General features: G+C 54.6%; 1 protein-coding gene across 1 annotated transcript; it reads right to left on the reverse strand.

Annotated features, from left to right (window-relative positions):
• Positions 1-218: 218 nt before the first annotated feature.
• SNCB (synuclein beta) lies at positions 219-9,443 on the reverse strand. Its single transcript, XM_032403780.1, has 6 exons — positions 9,154-9,443; positions 8,381-8,510; positions 5,522-5,563; positions 5,179-5,297; positions 1,245-1,334; positions 219-873 (listed from the first exon to the last, which is right to left on the reverse strand). Exons 2-6 carry the CDS (start codon positions 8,499-8,501, stop codon positions 841-843), a joined length of 405 nt encoding a protein of 134 aa, XP_032259671.1. The 5' UTR covers positions 8,502-8,510; positions 9,154-9,443; the 3' UTR covers positions 219-840.
• Between the last annotated feature and the right edge of the window lie 7,756 nt (positions 9,444-17,199).

Raw genomic sequence — 17,199 nt, forward strand, 5'->3', positions numbered from 1 at the left:
TAGCCAACAGCAATTCCCAGCCTGGGTAGACCCTCTCCCCCGGGTCATCCCGGGGGGAGAGGATAGGAGATGGAGAAACTGAGGCCCGAGGTGGTCAATCTTGTACCTGGGCTGAGGGTGCCAGGCGCCAAAGAGCGGAGTGGAGTAGTCTGGGACCCGGAAGCTGGTCGGCCGCCTCTACCCACCTCCCAACCCTGCCTTGCCGGTGCGGCGGCGGCTACAGACAGATTGGCTTTATTCGTGGACACGCGGAGCGGGGAGGCGCCCGGGCCCGCCCACCCAGGACACGCTCACACGGGGGGTAGGGGACTCTCCATGCCACAATCATGACACACGACGCCCGCGTTCGGACTGGGCCGGCTGAGGGAGGGGGCATGGCACAGCCTGGCTCCTGGTTTTGGCTTTAAAAAAAAAAAAGATTCTTGGGGTCGTTGTGGGAGTGGGGTGGGAGGCTCTGGGGCTGGCCCGGGGGGCTCCCAGAGAGCCTCTGTCGGGAGTGTGTGGGGGGAGCCGTCGCTTTCTGATCTTCATTTAAAAATACATAGAACATGCTACATCCGCGCAGACGTTGGACGGGATGGGGTGGGGAGGAGGCAACATAGGTGGGGCGAGGCTACCAGCCACCGCCGCAGCCCCGGCCCTGTCCACGCCCCAGGGTTGGACGCGGGCGGGTAGGACAGACAGATGGACAGACACCAACACAGGCTCCAAGGGGGCGCCTCGGAGCAAAGGAAGATCTCGTGTTTGGGGGGAAGGGGTAGAAGGACAGCCCTGGTTCTGGGGGTCGGGGCAGGGGACAGGGAAGGGATTGTGCTGCTGGTGGGAGGCCGTCCTGGGCCCTTACGCCTCTGGCTCATACTCCTGATACTCCTCCTGCATCAGAGGGTTGGGGGTGGAGTGGGGAAGAGCAAAAGAGGAAGGGGTTGGAGACCAAGTGGCCAGGTTCTGGCCCCGAGACTCCTCCCCCTCAAGGAGGAACAGCCCATGCCCCTCTCCCTGGGCAAGGGAGGAACCTGGAAGTTGGGGACAGCTGGGACTTTCCTGGGCAGGGGTGCCTGGGGCCCAGTGCTAGGCCCCATCTGTCCTCCCTCCTTGCTGCCACCTCCTAGGGCCTGGGTTCTAGAAAAGGGGGGTGTGGAGTTCCCTGGCCCAACTCTTATCCTATCAGGACCTCCCACCCCAGCTGGGGATGGTGGCAATCTTCTGGGATGCCCAAAGCCCCACCCAGCCCTGCCACCCCTCACCTGGGGCGGTTCCTCATAACTCTCCCCTTCTGGCTCCATCAGGGGCTCGATCAGCGGCTCCTCAGCAGCTTCCTGGGCCACTTCCTCTGGCTGCCGGCAGAGAAGGGACAGGGCCATGAGGGCAGCTGGGGGATGCTCCCCAAATTCCTACCCTGGGAAGCTTTTGGCTGATTGGGGGGAAGGCTAGGCTTTGTTGGCAGACAACCAGAATTTTTAATTAAATTGTTTATTTGGAGTGCCTTGGAAGTGGAATGAAGGTGTGAGGGCTGAAATCCCCCTAGATCACCACGAAGCTGGGAGTGGCGAGGGGAAGTGGGGCTCTCTCATACCCCTCTCCCCAGCTTCTGGTAGCCCCCTGCACTTCCATCATTTGGACTGGATGGGATGGGGAGATAGACAGTACACTCAATCACCGATTTATCCCTACCTGCCTTGTGTCAGGTTCTGCTGGGCATCAGGACCCCAGAGATAACCCTGGAGGCTCCTCTGGACTGAAGGGAGATGGAAATTCTGAGACAGGGCTGGGCAGGAGCTCTGAGACAGGGCTGGGCAGGAGCTCTGAGCCATTCCCCTGCCACCTTCCACCCATCCCTCCCCCAGGGTCCTGTGTGGCCTGGTTTCTTCAGCTGTTGCTATTTTAAGATAAGCTGGAAGCAACAGCTCATGGTGTTGCTTGGATGTGTGAGCTAAGACTCTCCCCTCCCGCCTGCATCTGCTGCCCAGACGGGTGCAGACCAGCAGGCACATAAATAGGGGGGCTGCCAGACACATGGCCAGCCACCTGCAGGTGAGCACATGTATGTGCACAAACACGAGACAGAGCTGGCTGCACATGGGCACACACAATCACCCCGGGTCCATGCACGGCTGCACAAGGCCACATGTGGGCTGCCACACTCCTAGACCCCCCAGGGGGAATCTGTAGGGAGGGGGTATACCACCTCCCCATTTCCCACTGTCCCTCCCTACTGGGCAGAGCTAAGAATCTTGGGAACCTGAGGGGTTGGCCCCGAGAAGGCCTGCCTGACCACCTCTGCCATCTAGTTGCCTTACCCCCCCCCCCCCCCCCCCCCGCGCCCCCCCCCCCCCCCCCCCCCCAGGCAGCCTCAGTTCCTTCATATTACCAGCACAGGTGGGCCCCGTGGGCACGTGAGTTTACAGCTCCTGATCTGGCTCATTTCCCCCAGTGTACAGATGGGTACACCAAGGCCTAGGAGGTGGGGAAATGTTAGTTTGCCCCAAGTCACCCAGTATTAAAAATTCCAGCCTGAGCGCATTGTTTGGCAACAACCCACATGCCCAGCAGCAGCGGAATGGAGGTGTGCAGTATGGCTCCTCACGGGATGGATGGCGCACAGTGAGAGGGGAGAATGGCGTGGTTGAATACCATGCGTGGTTGAATACCGCACTGTTGAGTGCAAGCAGCCAGGTGCAGAAGAGTGTGCACTTTGTGATAATGTGTTTATGGAGTTAAAAATACCCAACTCGGGGCACCTGGGTGGCTCAGGCGGTCAAGCGTCTGCCTTCGGCTCAGGTCATGATCCCAGGGTCCTGGGATCGAGCCCCACATCAGGCTCCCTGCTCAGCGGGAAACCTGCTGCTCCTTCTCACTCTGCCCCTCCCCCTGCTTGTGCTCTCTTGATCTCTCTCTCAAATAAATAAATAAAATCTTCAAAAAAAAAAATATCCAACTCATCTGTGGTGACAGAAGTCAAGAAGCAATGACCCTTGGTGGGGGAGGCAGGGCCAGGACCAAGGTGATGTGAATAAGGCACTCAGGGTGCAAATGTTAGGAAGGCCCCACTCTCAGGGCCATGCAAATGAGACCCCAGAGTGAGTGTCCCCCTCAAGTTTTGTGTCCCAGACCCCTCCCTCATCTTACCCTCATCTTAGCCGGGGGTTAGGGACTGGGGGGAGGTCTAAGGCAGGCTTCTGAAGGGCTGATGTCCTGTGTCTTGATGTGAGTGCTGGTTACATGGGGGGTTCGCTCTATGAAAATGTCATGGGGCTGTGTGCTTTCTGTATGTATGTTGCACTTCAATAAAAAGTTTACTTTAAAAACATTTCAGCCCAGCCACTCACTAGCTCAGGTCAGTCACTTCACCTCTGAACTCAGCTGCCTCAGATGGGAAATGCCATGGTGCTGTCTGCTCTGTAGGAGGACAGGGAGGGTCCCATGATAATGCATAGGAGCAGGCTGGGAGGTCGGGACACTCAGAAATGTGCACCCTGGGCTTGCACGGGTTCCCCAGGCCTGGTAGCCCCAAAGGGCTGCTGTTTAAATAGTAAGTCCGTGATCCTGAGCTCCCTTGAGAGACGAGGCTTGGGGTGTCAGAAGTGGTGGTAGGAAGGAGGAGGCCGGAGAGGAATGGTTCTGTGCAAAGGCCCCTTGAGGCTGATGCCTCAGGCTCAGATCTGGCTTTCTCTGCACCCCAGCTCCCAGCACGGGGCCTGGCCCTGTGCTGGTTCCCAGCAACTCCACTGACAAACCTGAGCTTATCCTCCCAAGCACCTTCTTAAAGAGGCAGGCAAGTCACTTCAATTCTCTGAGCCTCAGTTCCTTCATCTATAAAATGGACACGTTGTAGCGCCTTCTTCCCAGAGAGTGTAAAGATTCAGTGATGTACTCCATGTACCGAGTCTAGAACACTGCCTCCCCATACAAGAGATCAATGAATGGGAGGGATCCCTGGAACAATGATAATAAATGGGAAGTCACACAGCTGGTAAAATGCACACATAGGACTTGAGCCAGAACTTCCGAGTTAAGTCCCAGACTTGCGACAGGGGAAAAGATCAATTGTGTAAAGGCCTGCCGTGAAGGGTGGTCCCTGGACCCGCAGCATCAGCATCACCCAAGTACCTGTTTGAAATGCAAACTCTCCGGTCCCACCTCAGACCTACTGAATCAGAAATTCTAGGGAGGTGGCTGACAGTCTGTATTTTAACCTGGCCTCCTGATGATTCTGACGCACACATAAGTTTTGAGAACCTCTGATATATATCTAATCTGTGTAAGAGCCCTCTTGTGTTCATCTTCTGTCTTACAGGCAAAGAAGCAGGCTCAGAGATGTGATGGACTCTGCCTAGGGTCACGGAGTCAGGGCGTAGTGGAGGTGGGACTCAATCCAACTCTGTGGCATTTCAAAGTTCACAGCTCTTACGCTGTAGTGTGTCCTAATGAAGGTATCTGCCTTCATGAACCTGGGGGTAGCCACCACTGCTCCCCTGGGGGAACACGCCTGCACAAATATGCGATGCACAACTCAGCCCTCCCCCGTGGCCCATACTCGCTCATGCCCGCCTCAGGGCCTTTGCCCATGCTGTTCCTACTGCTTGAAATACAATGCTCACAAGGCTTACCTCATCCCTTGGGTGTCAGCTCAAATGTCACCTCATCAGAGAAGCCCTCCCAACTAAAGTAGTCCCCTTACCCCTTGACTCTATCGTATCACCTTTGTCTTTTTTTCATAGCACTTATCCCTGTCTGAAACCATCTCATTCATTGGTTGTCTATCTCCTAGCATCAGCTCCATGAACATAGGAACTTATTCACCACGGCAACTCCTAGAATAATTCCTCTCTGGCACGGATACTTGTTGAACGACAAGAAAGAACGAACAATCCATGACATGCGGACGTGGCCCATAGTGGCCCAGGTCACACTCACAAGCAGGATACATGCATACGGCTAGACCTGGGTCACTGTCACAGGGAGCACCACACCCCTACACACCACGCGAACTCATTCTGAGCTGAGTCTAATAGAGCCCTGCAGAACGTGAGGCAAGCCGTGCCTCAGGCTGGCTGGGAGAGGGGGAGCCTGGTGGCACATGTATGGGCGGGCATGCCTGGCCCGTGTGTGTGTGTGTGTGTGTGTGTGTGTGTGTGTGTGTGTGTTTGCGCGCGTGCGCGCGGTAAGAGGATAGCTCACCTTCAGATCAGTGGGGAATTCCTCCTTCTTCACCAGGCCCGTGGCTGCTGCAATGTTCCCAGCCCCAGAGAACACGGCTCCTCCCAGGTGGGACGCCTGCTCCTTGGTTTTTTCAGCCACTGGAGCAGGCGGAAGATTGGGGAAGGGGGTTGGGGGCCAAGGTGAAGCAGACAGAGATTCATCTCTCCCCCTCACGGTGTCCCAGCTGGCCTCCCCTCACAGAGCATACTCTCAGGAATCCCTGGGGGTGCCCTCTTCCACCGCCAGCCCCCACCCTCCAGATCCCAGCCGGATCCCAGGCCCGAGGTGAGGGAAGGGGGCTGGGCCGGGGCTGGGCTGGTACCTGAGGCCACTCCTTGTACCACGCCCTCTCGAGTCTTGCTTCCTGCAGGGACAAAAAGGAGCACACATCAGGACTCTGAGCTGAGGGAACAGAGCCTCTGGTGAGCATGGTGTTTACAGAGTGGGCAGAGGGACCCAGTCGGCAGTGGGCATCCTGGTCCCATCACTGCCTCCTCGGGCCCCCAAATCCCACGGGTGCCCCTCCTCATCACTGCACTGAGCCCTCCACACCTACTTCCCGAGGACTTTGAGTTCTCCTCCACTGTCTGCCCCTCCTCCACCTGAAATGATACCCGCACGAGGGTCGCTGCCTGGGAGCCAGCACTGTGCAAAGCACATTTCCTTTACCTCTCAGCCCAGGGTGAGCAGGTGAGGGTGGCAGTGGGGGTGGAGCAGGGGGCAGGGGGCGTGCTATGTATTTAGAAAAGTTCCTCTGGTGCCATTGATTCCTGACTGCCCACATCCCACCTACGGGCACTCACACCTGCCAGCCCCCACTCCATTTCTTCTAAAGACTCTTCTAACTGGGGTGTGAGTTCCTCCTTCCGGCCAAAGTGAGGAGTGTCTCAGGTATATGATGGGTCTGAGGGTGCCTGACATCCACGGCACTGGCTGGGTCTTCTCCTAGCTGCTGCGAAAGGCAAGATGGCCTGATCAGAGGTGGGGGGCAGGAGCCTACAGGGAAGCGGGGAGTCTCCTATTCTGAGGATGTGGCAATGCAGACAACAGCTGGTAGACCCCGAAATTGGTAACTGGGTGTCTGGGCGGGCTGAGGCTGGTGGAAGGAGAGGACAGCATGGGAAGGCAGGAATCTCCTGGCTGTGGCCAGCCAGACGGAGACAGCTGTGGGGAGGGCTGTGTGTGCGCTGCATGGCACCCTGTCATTCCTTCTACAAACATTTGCTGGCACCCACTCTGTGCCAGGTCCCGGGCCAATGGCTCACCATTGGTAAGAGAAGAGCAGATTTGGCACCCTGGACCTCAAATAGTGGAGAGAGGACTTCCAGCCTCCAAGGGGTACATGGTAGGGGAAGGGCACTGCCTGGGCCTTGAAAATGGGGGAACAGGTAGATATGCAGAGAGGAGACTGGGGAGGGTATCTCAGACACAGGAAACCACGCAGACAGGGCACAGAGAGGTGTTCTTTCTGGGCCTGCACAGAGCACAGCAACACTGTCTGTGCACCTGGAGAGATGGAAACACGGACTAAGGCAGGACCGTGAACGGCGTTGAGTTACAGGCTACAGGAAGCTGAGACTTTAATGTGTAGGAACTGGGAGCCATTGGGGGTTCCTAGGCAGGGGGAGGAACAGGAGGTGCCAAACTAAGGGGAAGGGGGTGCTTCAAGTCTGTTAGCAGGGAGACTGTGTCAGGTGCCAGGGATACATAGGAGCGAAAGGACTGGGTTGGGGGAGGGAGGTGGGAGGCCAGAGCTGGGGCCTGGCAGGTGTGGGTTCAAGCCTCCACCTTATGTCCATCACCTGTGCCCTAGTTCCAGCCACCCTCATCTGCTGGCTACGCTACCTCCCAGCAGGCCTCCCTGCATTTGGTCTCTCCCCAGAAACCCGAGAAAACTTTCTCTACTGAAGTCAGATCATGTCAGTCCCTAGCTTACAATCTCTCATGGCAGGTTGTAATGATCCTTTGCCCTGGCCAGCAAGGGCCCCCTCATGAGCTGCCTCTTGCCCATTTTTCTGATCTCATCCCCCACCACAGCTTCCTGCCCTCTGCTCTCCAGCCCTGTCTCCTTCAGTCTTTTCTGCTTCCTCCAACTCCTCTCCTCCACCCAGCTCCTTATTCTTTGGGGTTCAGCTCAAATGCTATCCTCTTTGATTACCTTACTGCAATGGTCCCCATCCCAGCCACTTGATGTCAAATTCCACTATTGGAATGCTCTGCATCCCTATCAGGAGAGTCGGCACCTACTAGCACGTAGTAAGAAGTCAATAAATATTTTTCAAATTGCCACAATCCCTAATCTGCCACAACCCTGGGCAAATTAACCAGCCCTCTTCCACCCACACAAAGGATAATTCTGCCTACTACACACCAGTGAGCCCAGAATCACCACAGAAATTCAGTAACTGTCAGTTTGGGGCCTTGCATCCCCTTATACAAATGACCCTGCGGGCTCCCTCTCCTCTCACACTTAGGGTGAGAGATTTCAATCACTCGGCCTCTCTCCTCACACAGCGGGAAGCTGCAAGGAGGAGGGACCCAGAGGCAATGATGGGGCCACAGGCATCGGGAGGCAGGAAGACCCTGAGAGCAGTCCTGAGGTGAACGCAGCAGGAGGGGGGGGGCTAAGGGGCAGCCCCAATAACACAGGAGGCAGCACCCGCCAGGACAGGGGCTCGGGAGCCCATAAAGCTTGGCTCCAACTCCAGCTTTAGGTCTCAGCAGCTGTGTGACCTTGAGCGCGGTAGTTAAACCTCTGGGAACCCCACTTTTCTTGGTCTGTGGAATGGGCGAGGGGCACGAAGTGAAGTAATGGATGTTAGGGCATTGGTACTTGCCAGAGAGTAAGGGCTCAACACCAGGTAAGTAGTAATCATGTGAAGAATAAGAAAAAGGCTATCTGCTTTGACCCATGCATTGGTCCCTGGCCTTTCGGCTGAACCCCACCCTCTCACCAACTCTTCCCCCCATTCTCCCCTCCCCAGGGTCTCATCACTGACCCAGGCTTCCTTCAGCTGGCTGTGTCCCCAGTGACCCCTGCTGACCCCGCCCCATCTGCTGACTCATATTCTCCCGCTCAGACCCCTCCGCTGACAACTCCCTCCCGGCAAGGACCCTGGCCCCACTCCCTCGAAGGACACCCGAACCCTGCATAGCCCCGGAAGCCTTGCCCCTTGCCCACCGACGTAGAGGACGCCCTCCTTGGTCTTCTCCGCGGCCTCGGTGACCCCCTGCTTGGTTTTCTCCGCGGCGGCCACGACGCCCTCCTTGGCCATGGACAGGCCCTTCATGAACACGTCCATCCTGGCGGCCTGGGAGGGCGAACACACGGGCACGGGTGCGCTGGCCCCGCACCCTCACCGCAGCCCTTCCCGTGGGACACGGGTTACCCCCTCCTCGCCTTCCTGAGACCCCGGCGCCGTTCCAGGCCGGGAGCCCTCTCCCGTTTTACCCCCCTCCCCAGCGTGAGACCACAGGGCCGCGACGAGTCCCGGCGTCCTTGAAACCCGGGGACGCGGGAGGAGCCACTGCCTCGGTTATCCGGGGCCCTGCGACCTGCAGCCCCGCGGAACCGGGGTGCTGGGCTCGGCGCTCAGCCCTGGGGCCTGCCTGTACACATGACAGAGTCACACGACCATACACACAAACATTCTCCGCCGACACGCTCACGTGCACATGCAGGACACGCAGACGTTCAAACGCGCACGGACACCCTGACACACACGAACACACGGGCGCGGGCGCACGTCCGCACGGCCCCCCAGCCGGCTGCACACACAGAGCGGCGGTCACACAAACACCCCAGCGCGCACACTGGCACGCACCTACCGGAGCCCTCTCTCCGTTCTCCAGCGGGGTCCCCGTCTCGGCTCCCAGCCGCTTCCCCATCCCGCCCAGTCCCCTCTCCCTCCCCAGCCCCTTCCCCGACCCCCGTCCGGAGCGCGGCCGCCTCACCTGGAAGCTGGGCCCCGGCTGGGGATGGAGCAGCGGCTGCAGCTGCGGCGGGCGGACGCAGGGGCTCGGCTAGGCCGGGCTGGGGTGGGCTCGGGGCGAATGGGGAATCGGGGCCTCGCCAGGCGCCCAGGTCGGTCGGCAGCAGGCGGGGCGCGGGCCCTGAGCCGGGGCGCAGCGGTGCCCGGGCCTTCGGAGCGTCGCCAGCCACGGATCGCGCCTTGCGCCCCGCTCGCTCGCACGCTCCGGCTCGGGCTCCGGCTCCCGCTCGGGCGCTGCGGCAGCTCTGAGCTCAGCACCCCCTCTGGCGGCCGCACCGCCCCCTCAGCCTGACTGACAGGGGGGCGGGGAGGGTGACATCTCCGCGGAGCCCGCTCGCCTCCCAGGGCCGACCCCCGACGCGCCGCTGGGGACCCCTGGGCGTCAGACTCGCGTCCAGCCCCCAAGAGCCTAATCGGGTGGGGGAGACAATGCAGAGCGCCAAGAGTAGGGAAGAAATACTACCTGCAGTTGGCTTTGGGGTTCAAATGGGTTCGAATCTCAGCTGTGTTTTTTATTAACTGTGGGACCTCGGGCTACTCAGCCTTCCTTTCTGAATGCCAGTTCCTTTTTCTGTAAAATGACGTATGATTCGCTCAACAGATGTTGACTGAGCGATTAGACAGGTGCCAGGCAGGTTTGAGGCCGGAGACAGTGGAAGAGGAAACCAAGGTCCCCGCCCTTGGGGAGTTTACAATGATGTGTTTGTGTGTGTGCAGAAATGGGACACAGGACAGAAAACAAACGTGTCAACACTTAAACCTAACAAGGTTGTTTCAGCTTGTGATGAGTGTTATGAAGATAATGGCATGGTGATGTAACAGAATGACTAGAGGAGGGTGCTTGAGACAGAGTGCCCAGGGAACGCCTGTGTGAGGAGGCCAGTGGGAGCAGAGACCCCAGAGAGGCACCCAGACCAATATGGGCAAGATCCATAGAGAGGGACCTGCAAGTGCAAAGGCCCTGAGACAGGACTGTGCTTAGGAACAAGTAAAAGGAAGTGCAGCTGGAGAGCCAGGAGTGGATGAGGATGTAGACAAGACCGCTTTTTCTGTGTGTGGTTATGGTGGGGGTTGTCAAGTGGCCATAGAATGCCAGGCACACATAGGCCCTCAGTTGGAGCTATGACAGAATTATGCCCAAGAAATTATGGGGTCCCAGAGGAAGGGGACTTTGACAGCTTAGGGGAATCAGGGAAGCCTACACAGAGGAGGTGACATCTGTGCTAGGTCTCATGGGAGAGGTAAGCTTTTACCTAGGAGACAGGCTGGAACAGTATTTTAAGCTATGGGTATAGCATGGGCAAAGGCACTGTGGCTGGAAATGCAGGGTGTGTAAGTGACAGGTGATGCGGTGAGGAGGTAGCCAGACTGTGCAAGGCGCTGGGGAAAAAGTGTTCATAGGCCACTGGTAGAGTTGCAAATTGGTGCATGCTTTTTGGAAGGCGGTCTGCCAATGTTTACCTAAAACATAAATACATGCTCCTTTTGAACCAACGGTTGCCCTTCCAGGAATTCATTCCTTGGATCTACTCACACAAGCGCACAAACCCATTTGTGCAAGGATGCTCACTGCAGCACTGAAAATAATGCAAATGTCCATCTGTAGGGGACTGGCTAGTTAATCGTGGGGCATCCATCCAGTGAAAGGATGAGCAGGACACGTGTCCACTGACATGGGAGTGTATCAAGAAATGGTGTGAAGTGAGAGAGAGAGGTGCTAAACTGTAATGTGGGGAACTAGTCAGTTTTGATACATAGACACACATAGTTACATAAGACCCCTTATACACGAATATATACATACTTACATCTAGATCTACAAAGATCACACCAGCAAGGACTTCCAAAACACTGTTCACAGTAGTCGCCCCTGGCAAATGGGGCTGAGAGCACTCAGGGAGAGAAGTTTTTACATTTTGTCACCTTCCTGCTTAGGCTGTTTGGTTATTTTACTTGGAATAGTATTTTACTTGTATAATTTAAAAAGCTAGCATGGGGGACGTCTGTCATTATTTTTGGCCTCTTGGCATTGGAACTGTCCCCTTCTTATGTTTGGGGGATCTCCCACCTTCTGAGGCAGGGCCCACCTCCCCCTCTAGGAGCTGACAGTGCTTTCCTAGCCTTCCATGAGCCCAGACATGTGACTTCAGCCCCAGACTCCCCAGCCCCAGACTTGGAACCTGAAGAAGCAGGGAAGGAGGGCAGTCGGCTCTGGTGAGGACAGATGGTGTTGGTGGTAGCAGCTCCTACCAGGGACCACAAGCGGCAGTGACACTGCTTCTAGGAGCATCCAGCACCAACAGGGCAAGCCGCATTGTCCATGCCCAGATGTAGCACCGGGGGAGTCTTCTAGGGTCCGTCGGCAGTGTGATTGGGAGCATTAATCCAGGATGTGTTGTCTTCAAGGGGGACTCTCTGGCCTTCCTGGAGAGTTTCTGAGCTGCCCAGTATTGGATAATAAAATCCTTATCTGCTTAAATTAGCCAGAAGCGATTTTTGTGACTCTCGACTAAGAACCCCAGAATGTCGAGGGCACCTGGGTGGCTCAGATGGTTAAGGGTCTGCCTTTAGCTCAGGTCATGATCCCAGGGTCCTGGGATCGAGCCCCGCATCAGGTTCCCTGCTCAGTGGGAAGCCTGCTTCTCCCTCTCCCTCTACTGTTCCCCCTGCTTGTGCTCTCTCGCTCTGTCAAATAAATAAAATCTTTTTAAAAACCCCAAAAAACAAAAAAAAACCCAGAATGTCAAAATAGATGATGAAGAAGCAAGCAGGAGGGAGAGGAGGAAGAGAGAAAGACCACACGAAGGGTGTCTGTATTTCTACCGTAGGAACTGGGAAATCACTGAAGGATTTTAAGCACCAGGGAGACGGAAATGAGATCTGCACTTTGTGGGGCCACATGGAGGTGAACAGTGGGAGGATGTGTGATACAGCAAGATCACGAGAAAGATGGGGCAGAATCCACAGGAGGGGTGATGGAGCCCGAACTAGGGAAGCCGCAGTGAGGCTGGAACAGGACGGGGGGGACAGTTGGGTGTTGTTTAGGAGGTAACTTATTAGGTGTTGGGGAAGAGGGAGAGGGATGAGTTGGGGGAAGATTCCCAGGTTTCTGGTTTGGACAGCAGGTGAGAGATGCTGTTGCAAAATGAAACAGACATTGAGGGGGCGCCTGGGTGGCTCAGTTGGTTAAGCGTCTTCCTTCGGCTCAGGTCATGATCCCAGGATCCTGGGATTGAGCCCCACATGGGGCTCCCTGCTCAGCGGGGAGCCTGCTTTCTCCCTCTGCCTGCTGTTCCCCCTGCTTGTGCTCACTCTCTCTTGCTGTCAAATAAATAAATAAAATGTAAAAAAAAAAAAGAAAGAAAGAAAGAAACAGACACTGAGGAGATGGGGCAGCTTCTGGGATGGGGGGGGCGGTGATGGAGAGCTTGTTTGAGGCCTAACTGGGGCCGATTGTGTGGTGCCTGATAGACAAACTGGAGGAGGTGTCCAGCAGATAGGATATCTGAGCCTGGAGCTCAGGGGGTCACTCAGGGCTGGCTTCAGGTGTAGATTTGGGCCATGGTATACTTGGAAATCTTTAACACGTGGCTTTCTAAAGCAAGGATATACCTTGATTTGTAGAGTTTGCCCACATCTGTGGTGTAAATTCTCTCTCCGTGATTGATTTCACTGTCAATGTGTTGTCACAGAGCAGAGAATTGGGAAGAGATGAGCCATAGTATGGGCTCTTACGGTATTTTCACCATACAGATAAAATAGGTAAGAACAATCTTAAGAGCATGGATAATAGTAAAATAATTAGGAAGCTATGTTTTGAGTATTTATTATCTGTTTTAAACATAATTTATATAACCATAAGTTTATATAATTTAATTTTTAATAATGAATTTAAGACCTGGCTCACAAACTCCTGAAACTGTAGTAATTGCTCTCATGAGCTGGTCTAAGGCAGCCCAGTACCCCACTGGATTTGGAGTCATTAGCATGGAGGTGGTGGCTAGAGTCATGGGGAGGATGCAATTGCTCAGGAGAACATGCAGAGTGACAAGGAGAGGGTCCAGAACAGAATCCTGAGGTACTGCAAACTTCATGTGTGGCCAGGGGCAGAGGACTTGGCTAAAAGACTGAGAAGGAGCAGCACGGGGAAGAGGAGAAACTGGCGAGAGTGGTAGCAGGGAAACCAAAGGGATTAGAGGACAGCTGGTTAAATGCTACAGAGCGGCCAAGGTGATGAGGAGTGAGGAGTCCTCGGATTCACAGCAAGTGGGCCATCAGGGACATTAACAGGAGTGCAGGGACTATGGGAGCCCAGGAGGGAAGGGGCACCTCCAGAAAGCCTCCAGGAGAAAGTGACATTCAGGCTGGGTTTTGAAAGATGAGAAGGACCTTACAAGCAATGGTGAGCATTCTCGGCAGAAGATTTGGCAGGTGGAAAAGTCCAGAGTGCGAAGGGAGCAGAAGACAGGTTCTATTCTGAATCAGGCAGGAAGTTCATTTGGCTGCTAATACAGAAGCTTAGGCAAAGCAGGCTTTTATTCTTTCACTTACAGAAGTCCAGCGGTAGGCAGGCCACAGTCGGTTTGATAACTTCACATTCATCAGGAACCTAGACTCCTACCTTCCGGCTCCGCCATTCTTAGTGGATTCTACCTTCAAGGTCATCTCATGGTCCAAGATGGCTGCCGGAGCTCCAGCCATCGTATCTATGCAGAAAGCAGGAGGAGAGGAAGGAGGGTAAAAGAGCACCCGCCAGTTGTCTGTCTCTCACAAGGAGTTTTCGGAAGCTAACAACTATAGCTATGCCTCGCTGTAGGGAGGCTGGAAAAGTGTGGTCATCTAGCTGGGCATATGACTTCCCAGAATCAAAGTATGAGAAGGGGAGAATGGTTACTGAGTGGGCCACTAGCATCTCTGTCGCTATTTCTTTTTGCATCCAACTTTTTAAAGTTCAAACCTAGAGAAAAATTGCAAGCATACTACAGTGAATAAAATCTTCAGAAAAGTTGCAATATTAAATATAATGAATACCCGAATATTCTTCACCTAGATTCACCAGGTGTTAACATGTGCTACATCTTTCTTTGTCTCTCTCTCTATGTACTGTCTCCAGAAGAAGGCAGCATGGTTACTGGGCTGCCACCTTCCAGCACAATGGATTCTTTACCCTGTGTCACACTGCTGCCCACCTCCTCCCCCTCTCCCCTTTAGGGCACAGGATGGCAGAGCCCAGGCCCCTGGGCCTCTCTCTGGCCAGGCCCTAATCCTGTGAGTTCTCCAGGACCTCTCCACCTTTCCGTTTTTTCTCCCCCAGGAAAATGGGCCTCTCCCTTCCTCTCATCCCTTTCCTCTTCCTAAGAATGTACTAAGGAGAATGGTTGTTGAAGCTTGGGGGAGGGAAGGGTGGGAGAATGTGGGGAAGGGTTGGGAGAAAATCCCCACCGGGTGCAGTTGGAGCAGAAGGCATTCTCTTAAGAGGATCATGCGGATCCTGGTGATCCCAGGCCTGCCTGGGTTTTTTGAAAATCCAGATGGGTCTTTGTTAGTCTGTGTGCGGTGCCTGACAGTGTGATTAAACATTTAGCAACATTCCTGCTGTCTGCAGGCCTCAGGGTGGGGAGGGAGACAGGCAGGCAGGGTGGGAGCTGAAAACAGAGAGAGGAGTGAATGATACTTATCACAAGCCTACCACGTCCCTGGCATGGCATCCATTATATCATTAATTCCTAAAATCAATCCTGTAAAACAGGCATTTTCAATCCCCCACTTACAGATGAGGAAGGCAACACCCAAAGAGGGGAAATCATATAACTGGCCATTGGCATCTCTTCTTCTCAGTTTCTCCGGAGTGCCTACGGCATTCCAGGCACTGTTCTAGTACCAGAGATTCAGCAGAAAACAAGACCATGAAGTCCTTGCTCTTCTAAAACTTCAATTCTGGTAGGAAGCGACAGACGGCCAATGAACTAGTGACCAAGTAAAATGTTTTAGATGGTGTTGGAGTGGAGCTGAGGGCTTGAACAGTTACATACAGTGGGCAGGGAAGGCCTCACTTGAGTTAGGAATTGAGGGGAGAACCCATGTAAGGTCCTGAGGCTGGAGCGTGTGGTCTATTTTTTATTGAAATATAGTTGCCACAAAATGTTCATTCATTTCAGACATACAAGATAGTGATTTGACAACTCTGTAAGTTATGCTATGGAGAGTGGTCAGCTTTAGATAAGATGGTCAGGGAGGTCCTCTTTGAGAAGACAACATTTGAGCCCAGCCCTGAAGGACAAGAAGTCAGTCACGCAAAGAGTTGGAGAGGAAATGGCAAGTGCAAAGGCCCTGAGGCAGGAGCCAATCTGGCCTGTTGGAGGATCAGTGTGCTTGGGGCACTGCGAGGCTGGATCATGCAGAAACCTGCAGGCCCAGAACCTGGCCTTTGGGTCACATCCTCGGTGTCCTGGAGGGTTTTAAACAGAGGACTTAAGTGATCAGATTAATATTTTAAATGAGCCCTCTGAGGCAAGTGGAGAATATTCTGTAAGGAGGCGGAAGTAGAAGCAAGGAGAATGTTAGGAGAGACTTGGGCAGTGACCCAGGCCAGAGACGGCAGGGCTTGCCTTGAGTGGGGGCAGTGGGGAGTAAGAGAAATGGGCAGATTCAAGATATTTTAGGAACAGTGTGGTAGGATTGGGGTGCAGGAGCCCACTGCGCAGAAGTTCTCCACAGATAGACTTGGGAGGGCTTTGAGTAGGGACCAGGACCCCATAGGGCCAGGGGATTTGTTCTTTGGGTCTTTCCTTAGTGACCTAACTCGAGAGTCCACAGGCTGTCCCATGCTGGAAGATGTGGAAGAAGGTGGAAAGGGGTACTGTGGCTAGCAGGGGCATTCCATGCCAGGCTCTGGGCCAGGACTCTAAGGCAGCTAAGACCATGCCTGGCACTTGGGGAGGGTCCTTTCTCCCTTTCTTTCCATCAAATATAGATTCATGATCTCTCCCCAAGCCTGGCCCTCCTGCAGTGCTTCCTCTGTCCAAAATTCTTTGACACTCTTCCAAACAGGAGGTGGAATTATGTCCCTGTCTTTGAATGTGGGCCCTGGGACACTAATAGGATACAGCGGACACGATGCTGTGCCAGGTTTTGGGCCCAGGCCTTAAGAAACTGGCAGCTTCTGCTTCCCGTCTCTTGGGATGCCGCTTCTGGGAACCTAGCCACCATGCTGTGAGGAAGCCAAGCGGCCACATGGAGAGGTACACAGAGCTGTCCCAGCCAACACTCCCAGCTGAGGTTCCAGCCGACAGCCGGCTGTGAGTGAGCAGATGACTCTAGCCCTCGGCGTCCGAGGTAAGCCACTCCAGCTGACAGCACTTTGGAGCAGAGGCGAGCTGTCCCTACTGAGCACGATCTGAATTGTAGATCTGTGAGCAAAATAGAGGATTGTTGCTGTTTTAAGCCACTAAGTTTGGGGTGGTTTGTTATGTAGGAACAGGTAGTTGGGACATTGCGCCCCACCTCTCCAGAGCCTATCCATCACCAAACGCCAGGGAGTCTTCCTTCTAAACACTTCTGAAATCCATCATGTTCTCTCCATCTTCCCTGTCAGGAGATCTGTCACCTGGACAACTACATTAGCAACTTAATAGATCTCATCCCACGCACTCTTACTACCACAGAGTCTGTTTCCTGCACAGCAGCCCAAAGAACCTGCTGGAAAGCACCTCTGATTACCTCCCCAGCCCATCTGTTTCCACTTGAAGCACTCAGTGGTTCTCCATTTTCCTAAGATCAAGACCTACTATCCTTTCCTCCTTTGGGCATGAGCCACACTGGTCTTTCTTTTTTTCCTTCAGTGTTCCATGTTCCCTTTGCCCCTGGGCCTTTGCACATGCTGCTCCCAGTCCCTGAGATGCCCTTCTCCACCCACCTAGTTAACTCTTGTTCATGCTTTAGGTATCAGCTCAAACATCACCTCATCCATGAACTGCCTCTAAGTTAGTGGTTCTTGAAATGGGGTTCT

Source organism: Phoca vitulina, unplaced genomic scaffold (assembly GCF_004348235.1).
Source record: "Phoca vitulina isolate PV1807 unplaced genomic scaffold, GSC_HSeal_1.0 scaffold6, whole genome shotgun sequence".
Lineage (NCBI taxonomy): Eukaryota > Metazoa > Chordata > Mammalia > Carnivora > Phocidae > Phoca > Phoca vitulina.

Bases quoted from the DNA above. Each gene is read 5' to 3' on its own strand.
- SNCB (XM_032403780.1), bottom strand. From the start codon at position 8,501: ATGGACGTGTTCATGAAGGGCCTGTCCATGGCCAAGGAGGGCGTCGTG. The intron at 5,564-8,380 runs GTGGGCAAGGGG...TTGTCCCTGCAG, and splicing joins GGAGGGCGTCCTCTACGTCG to GAAGCAAGACTCGAGAGGGC. The intron at 874-1,244 runs GTGAGGGGTGGC...CCTCTGATGCAG, and splicing joins GTTATGAGGAACCGCCCCAG to GAGGAGTATCAGGAGTATGA.